This window comes from Melanostigma gelatinosum (genome assembly GCF_949748355.1).
Source record: "Melanostigma gelatinosum genome assembly, chromosome: 15".
Lineage (NCBI taxonomy): Eukaryota > Metazoa > Chordata > Actinopteri > Perciformes > Zoarcidae > Melanostigma > Melanostigma gelatinosum.
The window spans coordinates 13,923,833-13,938,700 of record NC_136648.1 but is presented as its reverse complement, the minus strand read 5'-3'; the positions used below and the strand labels follow the sequence as shown (position 1 = coordinate 13,938,700).

General features: G+C 44.9%; 2 protein-coding genes across 3 annotated transcripts; both read left to right on the top strand.

Moving 5' to 3' along the window:
- LOC306788792 (methyl-CpG-binding domain protein 3-like) lies at positions 1-4,967 on the top strand. The gene is made up of 7 exons (XM_079284448.1): positions 1-140; positions 964-1,129; positions 2,133-2,270; positions 2,517-2,607; positions 2,700-2,877; positions 3,755-3,913; positions 4,040-4,967. Exons 1-6 carry the CDS (start codon positions 127-129, stop codon positions 3,906-3,908), a joined length of 741 nt encoding a protein of 246 aa, XP_079140574.1. The 5' UTR covers positions 1-126; the 3' UTR covers positions 3,909-3,913; positions 4,040-4,967.
- Positions 4,968-5,870: 903 nt separating this feature from the next.
- LOC306788675 (RNA-binding protein MEX3B) lies at positions 5,871-12,305 on the top strand. 2 transcript variants are annotated; one of them, XM_079284280.1, is made up of 4 exons: positions 5,871-5,998; positions 6,791-7,335; positions 8,677-8,969; positions 9,079-12,305. In XM_079284280.1, the coding sequence occupies exons 2-4, from the start codon at positions 6,852-6,854 to the stop codon at positions 10,300-10,302; spliced, it is 2,001 nt and encodes a 666-aa protein (XP_079140406.1). In that variant the 5' UTR covers positions 5,871-5,998; positions 6,791-6,851; the 3' UTR covers positions 10,303-12,305. The 2 variants fall into 2 exon arrangements, with proteins under 2 accessions (XP_079140406.1, XP_079140405.1); XM_079284279.1 differs by having other exon boundaries at positions 5,977-6,284.
- The last annotated feature ends 2,563 nt before the right edge of the window (positions 12,306-14,868 follow it).

Below are 14,868 nucleotides of genomic sequence, written 5' to 3'. Positions count from 1 at the left end.
ACAGGCAGTGGATCGATAACAAACCAGACTCGGTGAAAAATTATGACTGCAACAATAGGCAGCTAGCTGGCTTCTGATCTTTTACAAGCCAGAATACCGGACAAGCAAACCAAGACAACCAAGACCATGGAAAGAAAAGGGTGAGACTTTAAAACCCGCTCAGTCGAAGGACTTAAGATGAAAGTTTCTCTGCAGGAAATGCACGCATGCATACATGCGTTTAGAACAACACTAAGCTAATTGTCAAGTCTGTGTTATTTACACTTTTGTTACGTTAGATAAACGCAGGCTTTAGCTCGTTTTGACTTAATTAAGTTTCTAAACTTGCAACTTTTAACAATAGTCATTGATAATGTGGTCGCTGGTACGTTGACGTTGCCAACGCTGCTAGCTTGATTAGCTAGCTAAGTTTCATTGTTTACACACGCATGACCTGCGGTGCGTTGGGCCCCGGCGCGTCTGCGCCAGTCGTGAGCGTGCGCTATAAAAGATCAGCTGCAGCTCGGTTATCTTGTTAAAAACTTGTGGGTAATTAAGAATATGCCGCCTCGTTTGTAGTTATTATCCGTTTGTAAACCCCCCCCCCCAGTCTGAGTAACGTTAGTGAGCTCACTCTTGGAAGGAGGCAGCCTGTTGTATTACAGGTACAGAGTCATCGCGACAATCTACCTCAAAGCTCCACCTACACGCAGAGAACACCTACTGTGGCTGAGTAATTACATCAGCAGCTGTGGGCGTGTGCAGATGTGTTTGCCTGACTTTTCCTTACTCCTTGTTATGTAGGAAAACTTACAACTTTTGATTATTTTTAAAGTTGTAAGTGTCCCCCGCACAAAACGACGGCCGGCTCCCACCGTTTACAATAATTAAGAAGCCATGTATTAATGCCTTAAGCGCTTCAATGCCTCAGGTATTTGAAGAGGTGAACGTTGTGATGACGGCTCTTGTGTTTTCTCTCTCCAGTGTACCTATTAAGCGCATCCTCAACAAGCCCCAGATAGTCCGCAGTCTGGGCGGCAGCCTTCACCCAGATGTGAATGCCAGCCACTCCCGGGCTGGATGGTCGCTCCTGACCAAAGTGCAGCGCAGCAGGCACAAGAATCTGTACGAAATCAACCATCAAAACAGGGTGAGAATGTGTTTGCTTTTGGTTTTTATGAGGTGCGAATGACCGTTAAATTAGTGTTTATACCGATAAAATATATTCACATTCATGTTATTGTTTTTACACAATTGAATCGATGGGGTTTTAATATGACTTTATGACGATAACAGAGCAATAAATATTTCCATTTTAAAGTTAACCAAAGTAATCAGTGGAGGCACAATTTGGCAATGATTACAGCCAAAGGTTTGTGTCAGCTTTGTATGTTTTGACTCTGAAGTCTTTCTTCCATGCCCACGTTTTATGTGGACCTGCCACACATTTTGGATCGACTTAGTGTCTCCAAGACACAGCCACAGTTTGGCTTTGAACCCAAAACATAAAGTTAAGTTTTAATAGTATGGCCAAATACCTCAGTTTAAGTCTCATTGTATCATAAAGAACTGAATGGCCCAGGCAACATTTGTGGTGTACACAGTTACTATGGTCTACACATGATACACATGAATTAGTTTACTCTAGTGAGCTTTACATCGAGATTCCTAACATGACTATGTGCATATATATTGTGTTCGAATTTAAATATTATATATAGTTTACTAGGTAGCAAATGGTTTTGGACACATCTAAATCTAAAGCAGTGGAAACCTGGAGCTCCTTCAGCGTTACAATAGACCGTGTTGTTGCCTCCCTTGCTGGTAAACCTCTCCCACAGATGTTGTTTTATGATTAACTGATGACTGCACTGCCTCGGGATATCCAGTGCTGTTGTAAAATGGTGACATCATCACAGCCTTTTATTTCTGCTGCTGAAGGACTTTTTTTTTTTTTCTCAAACGGCTCATAAGCATAATAATTGTCCCAGTTCATTGTAATGTTTACATCGTCTCTTCACACTCCATGGGAGTAATGAAGGGATGCCACAGTGCCTCCTGTTCTGATGAAACAATAACTCCGTCATACAACTCTGTAGGTTTGTACAGCAATGTGTGTGTGTAACAAAGGTGTCGTATCGTCTCTCTCAAAGAACAAGCCTGATTTAAACACGACACTACCAGTTCGACAGACGGCGTCCATCTTCAAACAACCTGTGACCAAGGTTACAAATCACCCCAACAACAAGGTGAAGACCGACCCACAGAAGGCTGTGGACCAACCCAAACAAGTAAGTTCTTTCATTCGTTAACACTGTGAAAAAGGCAAATTAAATTGGTCCTATAAGTAGCTGTCATGTTGACCAATATGAAACTTGGTGTTCTGTTATGTGTCTTTCTGGCTTTGCTGTTATTTTATTTATTTTTTGCTTTTTCAATACATTGTATAACGATTCACATATTCAGTTTGTGGAAAACAACGCTCGAAACTTAACACGGAAATGATTTTAGTATTTTTGGTTTGCTTCGATCTTCAGTTGTTCTGGGAGAGGAAGTTGGGCGGGTTGAATGCATTTGATATCGCAGAGGAGCTGGTGAAAACTATGGATCTTCCCAAAGGCTTACAGGGTGAGAGCAACCAAAACAAACGTGATGACATTGTGTGACTCAAAGCAGTGACGTTTTGCTTGACTTACGCTTCCCTGTTGTCCTCTTTCTAGGTGTTGGGCCTGCGTGTTCAGATAAAACACTTCTTTCTGCCATCGCCAGCGCTCTGCACACCAGCCCCTCACCTGTCACTGGACAACTCACTGCTGCTGTGGAGAAAAACCCGGGGGTCTGGCTCAACACATCACAACCTCTCTGCAAGGCCTTTGTGGTGACTGACGATGACATCAGGTAAGATGTTCACACCAGCAGCACGGCTGCAGCTTCCCTCACTGTAGCGTAGAATCTTCACCCGTCAACAATTCCGCTACAATTCACCCGTCAACAATTCAAAAGCACAATGATTCTCGATGCATGTAAACATCGTCCGTGTATAGCTGCATATATTTATTATTTTGTTCTCTGTAATTGTCTTGAAACTTGTGTTCATTTTGCACAAAAGGTCGAAATTAATTGTGATAATACTCATTACTTTTCATTGTGAAGTATTAAATTCAGATATGAGTAAAGTGCTTTACCATGTGGTCATTTCATACCAACTATTTATTAAATTAACAGAAAATATGCTTGTTTTTCCTCATATAAATCATTATTAAGATAAAGATAAAATGATCTATATTGTGATAGAAGATAAACCTACATGCCTGCTACATGACACAATACACAACACATTGTGCTCAGCAGTGTTGAGAGTAACCTACTCTGCAGTGACGATGATCTATTTAAGGACCTTGTTACTGGTGGAGGTAGATGAAGAGACTTTGGTTAAGACGGTCAAAATAATCGTATCGTTGGTTCTCTATCGTGTAAATGTTCAGACTAAATGGGCGACTGTGGCAGATTTTGTCTCGCAACACTCTTTGCCGTGAAAGTTTTGTTTCCATAAGTGCCACCGATATTTCATGCAATAATGGCAGAAGATGTCCGGCTCTCAGATATGGAGATTTCATGCTGTTGGGGGGTTTGAACCGACCAAACAAGCCATTTAAAAACACCATCTTGGACTTTGAGGAACTGACAGTTTTCACCATTTTCTGACATTTTGTACACCGAAGAAAGATAATGATTGGCAGATAAATCGAGAATGATCCTGGTCTGTGTCTCTTAGGAAGCAGGAGGACCTGGTGCAGAATGTGAGGAGGCGGCTCGAGGAAGCCCTCACAGCTGATATGTTGGCTCACATAGAAGACGCCACTGCAGACGCAGCGGCAGCCAACAAAGTGGCGGAGACGGTTGAGCAGGTGGACAAGGAGGAATTATAGCCAAGGTACACAAAACGACAGGTTCCAGTGTCGCTATATCCTCTTCTGTTGGTCCATCCATTTCCTCCGTTTGATTGTCTTGTTATGAGCTTCAGTACATCTAACGTGTCTCTTTCTCTTCTCTCCCGCAGGCTCGTTTGACATGAAGTTTGCTGGTAAACTCCTTTCATTTTCAAATAATTGGCTCCATGAAGATTTTTATACACTTTGAACTGAAATAGACCCTAAATGCAGACGTTCTGCAGATTTTGTTTACCTAAACAAAGACTGTTTTCTTTAATATTATTATTATTATTTTTTACATTCATTAGTGTAATTCTGGAAGGGTGCTTTGGATTTCCAGTTCATTTTTACCTCTACTAACGTAAGGCGACTTTCTTTAGACTTTCCATTCTGTTTAGCGTTTTCATGTCACGATGGCGTCATCATTGATACTATATTGAGTCAAATGAAATTACTGTTCCTGTAAGTGGTTGTACTTTTAAGGCGGTTTTGCGGCAGTTGTGGATGATTCTCTCCACAATGCATTGTTACAGTTTGTAAACAGCTGTTCAAGCTCAAAGTAAAGTCAAAAACACAAACCTGATGTGTGTGTGTGTGTGTGTGTGTGTGTGTGTGCGCGCGCTTGTGTGTGTTTGTGTTGAATGTATCCTTTCATGTTGACGTCTTAAGTGTGTTTCTTTTTTGACACGTTGCTCTTTTCTATTTTACTCTGGCACTGCAGGTATTGTGTTACGTTTGGAAGCATAGAAAGGTTGCAGTATGTTTACATGCACACGGCACTGTTGTGGCTGTGACTAATCACATTTAGTTTGTTTGATTTCAAGTTTTTACAGCTCAAAGCAGTGTTGTTTCTCACAATAACTTGAGTTTACATGGTTTTGAAGTTTAAGTCACAAGTGTGTTGACAAAAGATTTTTCAGTACTGTTTCGCCAGCTGCATTTGAGTTTAATATGTAACAGAAAAAGTGTGTACCTTCAGAAAATACAAAAACCAATAAAACACTGATGTACCTCGTAACATGATGTACTGTACCTCATTACAAGAATCATTATTTGTCTCTATACCACTGTGAAATAAATGCAGCTCTTTCATGGCTGGTGTTTAGTTTTTTTTTATCTCTGAGGTTGTAGTAGGTGGACATGTTTTTAGATGTTGTGATTAAAAGGTCCCTTCGTCTGTAAAGGATGGGTTCACATTGTTCAAGTCTTCATATAATATTCACATGCCTACATGTATGACGTTAGTCCCTGTGATGATTCCTCCTTTTCAAAATCCACTGTCTGTTGAGCCAAAGCTAATATAAGTTGATATCTTCCAGAGTTACAATCTTGTTAGTACTATTAAATGCAACTATGTGTCAGGGACAATGCATTCATCATTATAACAGGTTACAAATACATAATACAGATGTGTTGCTTATATTTCACGCCACGGCTAATGTGTGACCCCTATCCCTGGTAAGGTGTTTCTGCTGAAAAAGATCCCAACACTTCATTGCCAAGAGTACATCTGTTAAATTAAGCACATAAAAATGTGCTATCTATAAATATATAAACCTATAATTTATTCCTTTCAGCTCATGATGCAAGAAAAGGTGTTGCCTAGAATTAAGAGCATTGCCATGAACATATTGCCCATGGTTATTTTATATTTTTATTTTATTACTACCTAGAAAGCAAAAGACACCGACACGCACTGTATGAGCACCATCTAACGCTGATGTTGAACCACCCAAAGCACTTCATTGGTAGCCATGATGAACACACCCAAATATGACCACATTTAAAAAAAAAACGTGTGTCATTGCGTTAACAGTCGGGTCGCAAAACATGCAGGACAGGGAGATGAAATAGTGCCCTGCAGACTGCCAGACACAATAGTGCCAGCAGAGGTGACTAGGCCGTGGATGTCCCAACCCCCCTCCTTGCTGCATGTGGCCTTTGAACCTATTGTTGTGTCGCGGGTGACGTCAGTGCCGTGTGCGGGAGACGGAGCGGCGTGCGCCTGGCGAGACAAAGGCGGCGGACCGACCGGGGTCAGGCAGCAGCAGCAGAGAGAGCGCCACTGTGTGTGTTTTAACTAAAAGGTAACTGCTAACCTTGGATTTCAGCTGCCGTCCTCCTGACGGTACGCAGAATGAAGACTCAGTGACACACCCAGGAATACGCTTCGACTCTCCAGAAAGAGACACAAAAACAACAGTGCTCTCTTCTCGGCGTTGAACGTTTTTCTCCTACGCCCCCCGTTTGGCGTGCTAGTTAGCTCCCCCGCTAGCGCCCTAGCACAGGTCTGCTTCTGTCTGCTTCTCATCTTTCCCTCGAAAAACTGGGCGTCAAGCGAAGACAAAATCTCGTCGACAAAGGCCAGATAAAGTAAGTTAGTGTTGTTTTCACACAGAAAAAAACACGCGGCTGCCTTTTAGAACGAGCACGAGACTGTCAGAGCAGAGCTAACCAGCTAGCCGTGGTGCTCCCAAACAAAGGGGTCGACAACGTGACTGAGTGCCGAGTATGTGGAGCTAGCCTTTTAGCTAACAGCTAACAACAGAATAAATCCCTCTTTTGTTTTTTAATACGATCAGTACATAAATGCGTGTCTGGAGTTAGAGCCACGCGGGTTGTTCGTATCTGTGTGGATGGATACTTTGTTCACTTGTGTTAAAAACGGACCTGATCTGACAAAACAATCAGCCTCCTGGATGGCTTCAGTTGTCAGACAAGAAGCAACAACAGACAAAGCAAGGCGCCCAAATCAACACCGCTAACGCACGCTGCTGTTTGTGGATGATAGTTGGCGGCACGGTGCTCATCTCCGCTCCTGTTTCGGGTTTTAATTGTAAACAAACACCGCTTTAATGTTTTTCGTTTTTTTATTTCAGAAGAGGGTGAGCTCACTCCCATTAGGCATCTGCGATCTGATGTGAGATCCACGGAGAGACTATGCCTAGCCCTTTATTCCACCCCGAGATTATGGACCACGACGTGGTGATCAGCAGCCAGCACAACGGGGTCGGTCTGCCCCGAGAGACGGACCACGAGTCCCGGGAAGAGGACCACCAAGAGGCGCTTCGCTTCGCCCTGGACCAGCTGTCACTCATGGCCCTGGATAAGGTGGACTGTGTGGGCGGCGGGCTTGTGGACAGTCTGGATGTGACCCAGGGTCCGGGTTCCGAGGGCTGCAACGGTGTGGGCTACGTGGACCTACAGATGATGGAGCATCCCAACGGGTCCCAGGACTCGCCGTCGTCTTGTTCTCCATCCCCGGAGTACTACGGCACGGGCGGGTACCACATGGCCAGCTCGCACCCCATGCTCCACGGAGAACAAAGCTCCGTCCTCTGCAGCAGGAAAAGAAGTGTCAACATGACCGAGTGTGTGCCCGTCCCCAGCTCCGAACATGTGGCCGAAATAGTGGGGAGACAAGGTAAGAGCACGGGTGTGTGTGGTGCAGTTTAGTTAGTGTTGAATTATTTGGTGTTTGTTTATGGGCCGTCTGTTCGGGCAGCATGCAGCCCGGGTGCCCTTTGTTTGGGTGGCAGTCTGGTGAGAGGAGGGTCTCTGATTAACTTTTACAGCCTGAGCCTGGTGCTCTGCTCGGTGTGCATTCACCGTTTGTGTTTTAAATACCAGCATGCTGCGGGAGCGCCACCAAAAAAGCTTTACCCGCTATATTCATATTCCATTTTAAACAATATTCAGACAATGCCTCAACATAGAGCGAGAGTGCGGTGGATGAGCAGGAGAGAGGGGGAGGGGTGGGAGAGGGTCGGACAAAGCGGCAGATTGTCGGGAGTCTGAACATGTCTAGCAGCCTGCACCAAACAAAGGAAATATGTTGATTTTGTGTATCGCAGACCGTACTCCGTGGACACTCAACGCACATTTATTTGTAGCTCGTGTCGACATTTGTGGTGTATTATTACGGTCTCTGCTGAGCCGATTTGAAGCTGAAACGGGAGCAGCAGACTCACAAACACGGGGCTGGGCGGTGTTACGCCCTGCACCCAGCTCCGTCTGCTGCTGCTCCAGTATCAGTCGCTACGTTGTTTAAATGTCATGTTTTAATTTGTATCGTTTGTTTTTTATCAGCATAAGGTCTCTACTTTAAATAGACTCATGTTGTGGGTTCGGTTCGCCCGTCGCAGCCGCGGCAGCGTTACGGCATTGTTCTCTTTGTTTGAAAAAGCCATGCTTTCTGCTTCCCAGAATGACATCACACTCCGCGTGCCTCATTGGTCGGCGAGAATGAAGCGTCCATATTTAAAGAAACAGAGCAGGAGTTGACTCGAGCAGTGCAGCAGCTACTGACTTGGTGTTTTGACAGACGGACTCCTCGTGAATATCCTCCATAGTGTCTTCTGCTTTTTTGTTATTTCTGTTACAGTGCATGAACACATCACTTAACCACAGAGCGCTGTGGCACATTGATGCTGTAGTTTGTTGAGCTGGTGTTTAAGTATGTGGCTGTACTTATTGATGTATGTAAATGAGGTAGACAAAAGGGTGGGCTGTTGTAATAGACTGAATTAATTCAAACTACAGTACGTGTACCTAATTAACTGTCAACTGTTTGTAGGCTATTCAAAACAGGTAGTCAATTGAAAACTGCATTTTTAAAAAAACATTTTGGAATTCAACAATAACATGTTGGGTACGGAATCCTCAAAAAGAAATGTACTACTTGTGATCAACAAGTGTATTTATACTGTGTGTGCGCTTGTGTGTTGCGATTGTGTACAAATGAATGTGTTTATGCATCTTCCAGGTTGTAAGATAAAGGCTCTGCGTGCCAAAACAAATACCTACATAAAGACCCCAGTCCGAGGTGAGGAGCCAGTTTTCATCGTGACGGGACGCAGGGAGGACGTGGAGATGGCCAAGCGTGAAATTGTCTCTGCGGCCGAGCATTTCTCTATGATCCGGGCGTCCCGCTGCAAAGCCGGAGGGCCTGGAGGAGGAGGAGGAGGAGGAGGAACAGCAGCAGCAGGAGCAGCAGCAGGCAGTGGCGGCGGCTCTCTTCCTGGACCACCACACTTACCTGGACAGACCACTATACAGGTACAGAACCCCCCCCCGTGGCTTAGTCATCATACTGTGTTTCCTCTGCTGGGTAACACTATTTAACATCTGTAGTTACATTAAAGCATTTCTCTTGTCACTCATCCAGGTGAGGGTGCCCTACCGAGTAGTTGGTTTAGTTGTTGGACCAAAAGGAGCAACTATTAAGCGCATCCAGCAGCAGACTCACACCTACATCGTGACGCCTAGTAGAGAGAAAGACCCGGTGTTCGAGGTGACCGGCATGCCGGAGAACGTTGACCGAGCGAGAGAGGAGATCGAGACCCACATCACCCTGCGAACTGGAACCTTTGTAGACCTGCAGGGAGACAATGACTTCCACTCCAACGGCACCGATGTCAGTCTAGAAGGCCTGGGCGCCCTGAGCGGAGGACTGGGGTCATCTCTGTGGTCCAGGGCTTCTGGCCACCATTCCGCCCCCCCTCCTCCTCCGCCCTCCCCCCCTCCTCCTCCTGTTCCCATGTCCATGCATCACTCATCAAACCGGAAGATGTCGTCCTCAGTAGCCTATCACACCCACAACGGCGGGATGAGCTCGGACAACTTCAGCACCGGTCGCAAGGCCAACGAGGGAGGCAGCCCCACCAGCCCCTTTAGCACCACTTCCAGCAGCGCTGGAGGAGGATTCACTTTCGGGGGCGACTCCACCCCGGGGCTGCCCTCCTCAGAGGAACTGGGCTTTGAGTTCAGTGCCGCTAACATCTGGGCACCTTTCGTCAACGGTGGACCAGGCAATAAGACGGCCGGCTCCGCCCAACAGCAGCAGCCTCTACGTCGCAACAGCAGCGGCCTCAGTGGCGGCGCCATCACTCCACGATTGTCTCCAACTCTGCCTCAGGACACGGGCGTGGGCCCCCTGGATCATCCTCTGGCCCGTCGCGCACAGAGCGACCCCCTCAGCACTCTCTCCTGGTTGCAGTCTGGCAGCGCAGGAGGCGGCTCCTTCTCCGGAGCGTCTAGCTCCAGCTCCGGCGGGTCGTCGACCGGTTACTCCTCTTGCTCGGCCTCCTCCCTGCCCGGCGGCTCACCCACTGACTCCGAGGGAGGTAGCAGCGGCGTGGGCCTCAATTCTGGGATGCTGAGTCGGCTGAAAGGAAGCTCTGGCCCCGGGGTCCCGGGTCTCGTCGGGGTCGGCCCCGGGATCAACAGGGACTGCTTTGTGTGTTTTGAGAGCGAGGTGACAGCGGCCCTGGTGCCTTGCGGCCACAACCTGTTCTGCATGGAGTGCGCTGGGCAAATCTGCCAGTCAGCTGACCCAGAGTGCCCCGTCTGCCACACCCCCACTACACAGTGCATCCGCATCTTCTCCTAATGCCCTGGCTGGGGAGTGGGTTGGGGGCAGGAAGAAGACTGAAGTGGGGCATTAGCTGTGGCAGAGGCAGTGGAAGGATTCACACTAATACCGTTCACACACACACATGATGGACCATAATAAATGCATAATAGAGATGACGATACGATACGGATGTTGATTTTTCTTTCGCTGGTAACTGTCAAGGTTAATAATAATAATAATAATTACAATGACTTATTTTCCGAGTGAAGCTAACTGAAACTGGATCTTCAGACAGTTGGGGCTCAGTCTCTCGGTGGTGAACTTTTGGAAGGAAACTAGTGTCTTATCTCTCTTCAGGCCTTCATTTTGACCCGGAGCAGCCGGCCCTGCTGGCTGCCGGTCTGTCATTTCTTCATTCTGGCTTCTTCAGATCTCTACCTGCTTTCTCTCTCTCACAGACTTTCCTTTTGACACTTTTGTACTTAACAGATATTTTTCAATGGAGCTGTCAATGAGGCCTGCAGTTTTTTACTCCTTATTTTAATGTCCTTGACAGGGCAAACTGTTCCAACAACCCCTCCACCTTTGCTTCCTCACCTTGCTCTCACTCATGCTGTTGTTTAAGCGGCATGGTTGCTAGTTTTCTGCAAGCGTGGAATTTTTTTTTAATAGGTCCACATGTAGTCAGGCACCTATCGGAGGAATACACCGACGGACCCCTTGAGGATGACTTCCTGTTTCTCTTCGTCGCAAATTTTTGTGTGGCGTCAAGTAACGTCAAATGAATGCTATTAACAGACTGAAATTGATCAATAACATGCCGGATGAATTTGGATGCTCCACATTTCAAATGTGGCTGCTGCATTAATTCACATTAATTATCCTTTTTAATTAGGGAGAAATGTACCATCAGTGATATTATGGGAATGTTTGAGGTCGGTTCTCTGTACGTTTGGGCTGCCTGACAATCCCTCCCCACGATCCCACACACATCTCTCTCTCTCGCGCGTGTATGTGAATAATGCCCACTCATGCTGTTTTCACATCTGCACCATTATGTGTCCTCACCATGAGAAGACCTGTTTTTTAGACCTTCTCACTCTTGCGCCGATCCATCCACACCAGGACATTTTCCTTTCACATCCCGTCTGTTACACTCTGATCGGCTTATTTAGCATTTTCTACTAGTTTTTGACTCGTGACTGTCAAGTGTGTGGCTTGCAGACATATTTTGAACTGTTAAGATAAGATGGGGCTTTTCTGATATCACACGTGAATGTTTTTGTCCAATAAGGTTACGGAGAGGCGGCCTCTCCGCCCCACACCAAACAATAACAAGGGGCTCGATAGAACAATTTCTTTTCATGCACTGTAACTCCCGGCCCCTCTAAAAGGACAAGAAACGGCTCTTACTGTTTTTGTTTTGGTCTTCCACCCGCTCTCACAGCCGAGCTGTATGGCACTCTCTCAGAGGACTCGTACCCATACAGCGCTGTCCTCCCGGCCAACCGTGGTGCACTAAATGGTTAGTTTGAGCATCGTCCTATGTTTCCGACGCATTACTGAGTAACTCCAGATGAGGCGGTTGCATCCTGTTTTGTGTTAGTGGTTTTTAAAGAATTCAGTGTGAGTTTGCAGTAACCGCCTCTTATAGTGTTAAATACTGTACGTATGACTTTGGGCGATGGTACACGGTTTCTGTTTGTGGCCCTTTTTTCTTTCTTTTTTTTGAACATGCATGGAATCAGCTCATTGAATGAGACAAGCCATGAAAACAGAATTAAAATTACTTCTCAAGGGCTTCCTCTGACCGCACAGACACACAATCACATGTTCAGGCTCACGCGCAGTAGGTAGAACCTTATCCTTTATGGCAGCTAGTAGCTAGGTCATCCAGGGCTTCCAAACACTCTTTGTGTTCAAATCCCAGCAGCTGCAGAATGTTTTGCTTTTTTTTTTTTTTTTAATCTATTTTATTTCCTAACTGTTCCTATACAGTCCTCACATTCGTATCCTGTCAGTAGAGCGTAGGGCATTGCAGTCACAGTGTGTCCTGCTCTCTGGACGTAGTCTCAGATCAGGACACGTTTTCGGGTTTTAATATCAAGGGGGGGGGGGGGGGGGGTAGCTCGACTTGAGTAAATAATATGTGCGTCTGGGCAGTTTCTGCTGTGCTTTAAGTTGCTCCAGCCAGTAGGATGTTAAACTTATTTGCTCTCTGACTGTTCATTCAGTTAAGTGACGAGGGCAGCAGCAGCTGCACAGAGGAATCTAATAAGCCGCTGTCCTGTTGCAGTAATGCACTAATTCATGTGTCCACATGTGTAGGAAGAAAAATCTGCCCGGGAGCTGAACCGGTAGTCTTTGTGAAGACTATCCCATGGTGCTTTGGTGCAACTCCCTACTGAAACACTGCGATCAACAAACCTACTTAGTAGTGGTTCTCAAGCTGAACTTCTGCAGTCCACAGTAGACCCGACATTCCCGTCAAAACTGGCTCTGGTGTCAAACGTGGCATCGCTTGTGGGCCCTCGGATCAGATGCAGGGCCGCGAACGCGTCCAAATGAACAGATCCGTCGAAGGCCGTCTCGTGAGTCTGAGGCCGATCTTAAAGCCCCCTTTTCAAGTCGCCGTGTTAAAGGAGTTGAGCGTGTTGTATTTGCCAGATGGGTCTAATGTAAATCCCGTTGTTACACTGGGATGTTTCTGGCCAATAAGAGGATGTTAGGGTTTAATGTACAGTAGTTTCATTGTTTAAAAGGTACAAAGTTTTTCAGATTGACTGCTGATTTTTATTTTTTGAGCCAAACTCACCCCTCCCCCATTTCCTCCCTAAGGTTTGAAAACAGGGTTTCCTGAGGCATGCGAGCCAGTGGCCTCTGACCTTTTTTTGTGATTTAGAGGGGGGGGGGGGGGGATGCAAAGAGAGCCATGCCAGTAAGGGGGGGGGGGGGGGGGACACCCCTTAAGCCGCCACTCTTCTATTTTTGGCTTTAATTCTTTGTATGCAGAACCAAAATGTAAAACGTGGACAAACTAGGTTTCAGGCCTGACCTGTGTGTGTAAATACCCTGAGTACAATCATTGGGATGTTGTTTTCAAAAGCAAAATGACTCAAATGAAGATAAGTGTAGTTTCTAAAGAACATGTATCATTATTTGTAAGTTAACCATCTGCATGTCTTCAAGCCATCTGGCATTAGCTAATCATTTTTAAGATAAAAAAAAAACAAAAACTTTTTACACTTTATTTTTTACAATTTATTTGCTTACCTAAATATCCCAGACAATAATGTGACCCTTTTTATTCAAATTTATTTTTATTTTCCATTTTTTTATTTTCCTTATTTCCTGTGTACTACATATAGGCAATTTATAGCAAAATGAGAATTATTGAAGAAATTTTAAAATTGAAATATATTTTATTTGAAAGTTTATGGACCTTTTAACCAAGAGCCGGAAAAATTGTATAATCGTATAATTTGAGCTGACTTGACGGTTATGAGAAATGTATCAAGAGTTTTATTTTTTATGCTTCTTTAATAAAGTCTTGTTTTTGGTTTCATTTTTTTACTGTAAAATAAGAACTGGTGTCTTTATTTGTTCTGTTCAGAGTGGAAATGTGCTGCAGCCTGGTCATCTGTGTCTTTGCCACATGGTGGCAGTACAGACACACCTGCAGCAGATAAAAACATGAATGAAATCTGCAGTTCAGGCATGTTTGTGAATCTAGAGCATTGGGATGGGCCACAATCAACACTTCAATCGATTTAGGTGTCGCTTTGTGTTTGGAGTAGTGCTAAAATGATCAGTCAACAGTCCATTTACCATTTTAGTTTGTTTAAGGCCCTTATCAAGCAAAAGTGCTTTTTTGTCAGGCAATTTGATGCTTTTAAAATGTGGGGATTTGTTTTATATTGCTATGGATTGAATATCTTCATAGACATAGTAAAACAAGTTAAGAATGTCAATTTGGATTCTTGGACTTTCTGGTGGAAATCTTTTCGGTTATTTCGCAAACTGATATATAACTGAAACAAACAAAATCAGACAATGGACAGCAGATGACAAAAAAAAATAATTGTAACTTGTTAGTTTATGAATCCTTTTTTTGTATCTATGCATAATGTCAATATGTTAAAAAGAATAAGTTTAAATTACAGAATATATCAGAATGGTTGCCAACCCCTGCTGTGCTGCTGTAGCACAAGCTGTTGACCAGGCTTGGTGAACTATTTATTTTAGACTAAATGCAACTGATTTTGTTTTTCCTCACCTCTTGACTGTGAAGGAGTTCAAACAACTGGTTCAACCTGAGTAAGGTGGTAGTGAGAGGTCAGAGGGCACGTTGGGAACAGACTGAAGTGAAGTGGATGGTTTGTGTTAATAGAACACCCTGTTGTCTTCATCTGCGAGGGTAAAGCATCTGTCGAAACACCTTCTGAAACTTACACATTTTCGTAACGTATTGCTTCGAAGGCTCCTGTAAGTATATGTCAAACATACGTATTCTGAGCTTTAATAATTGAATAAACACGTTCCCACACATACAAATCAAAGTGCAGTAATGTGATCCCTTAGGTCCCACAGAGTGAATAATAA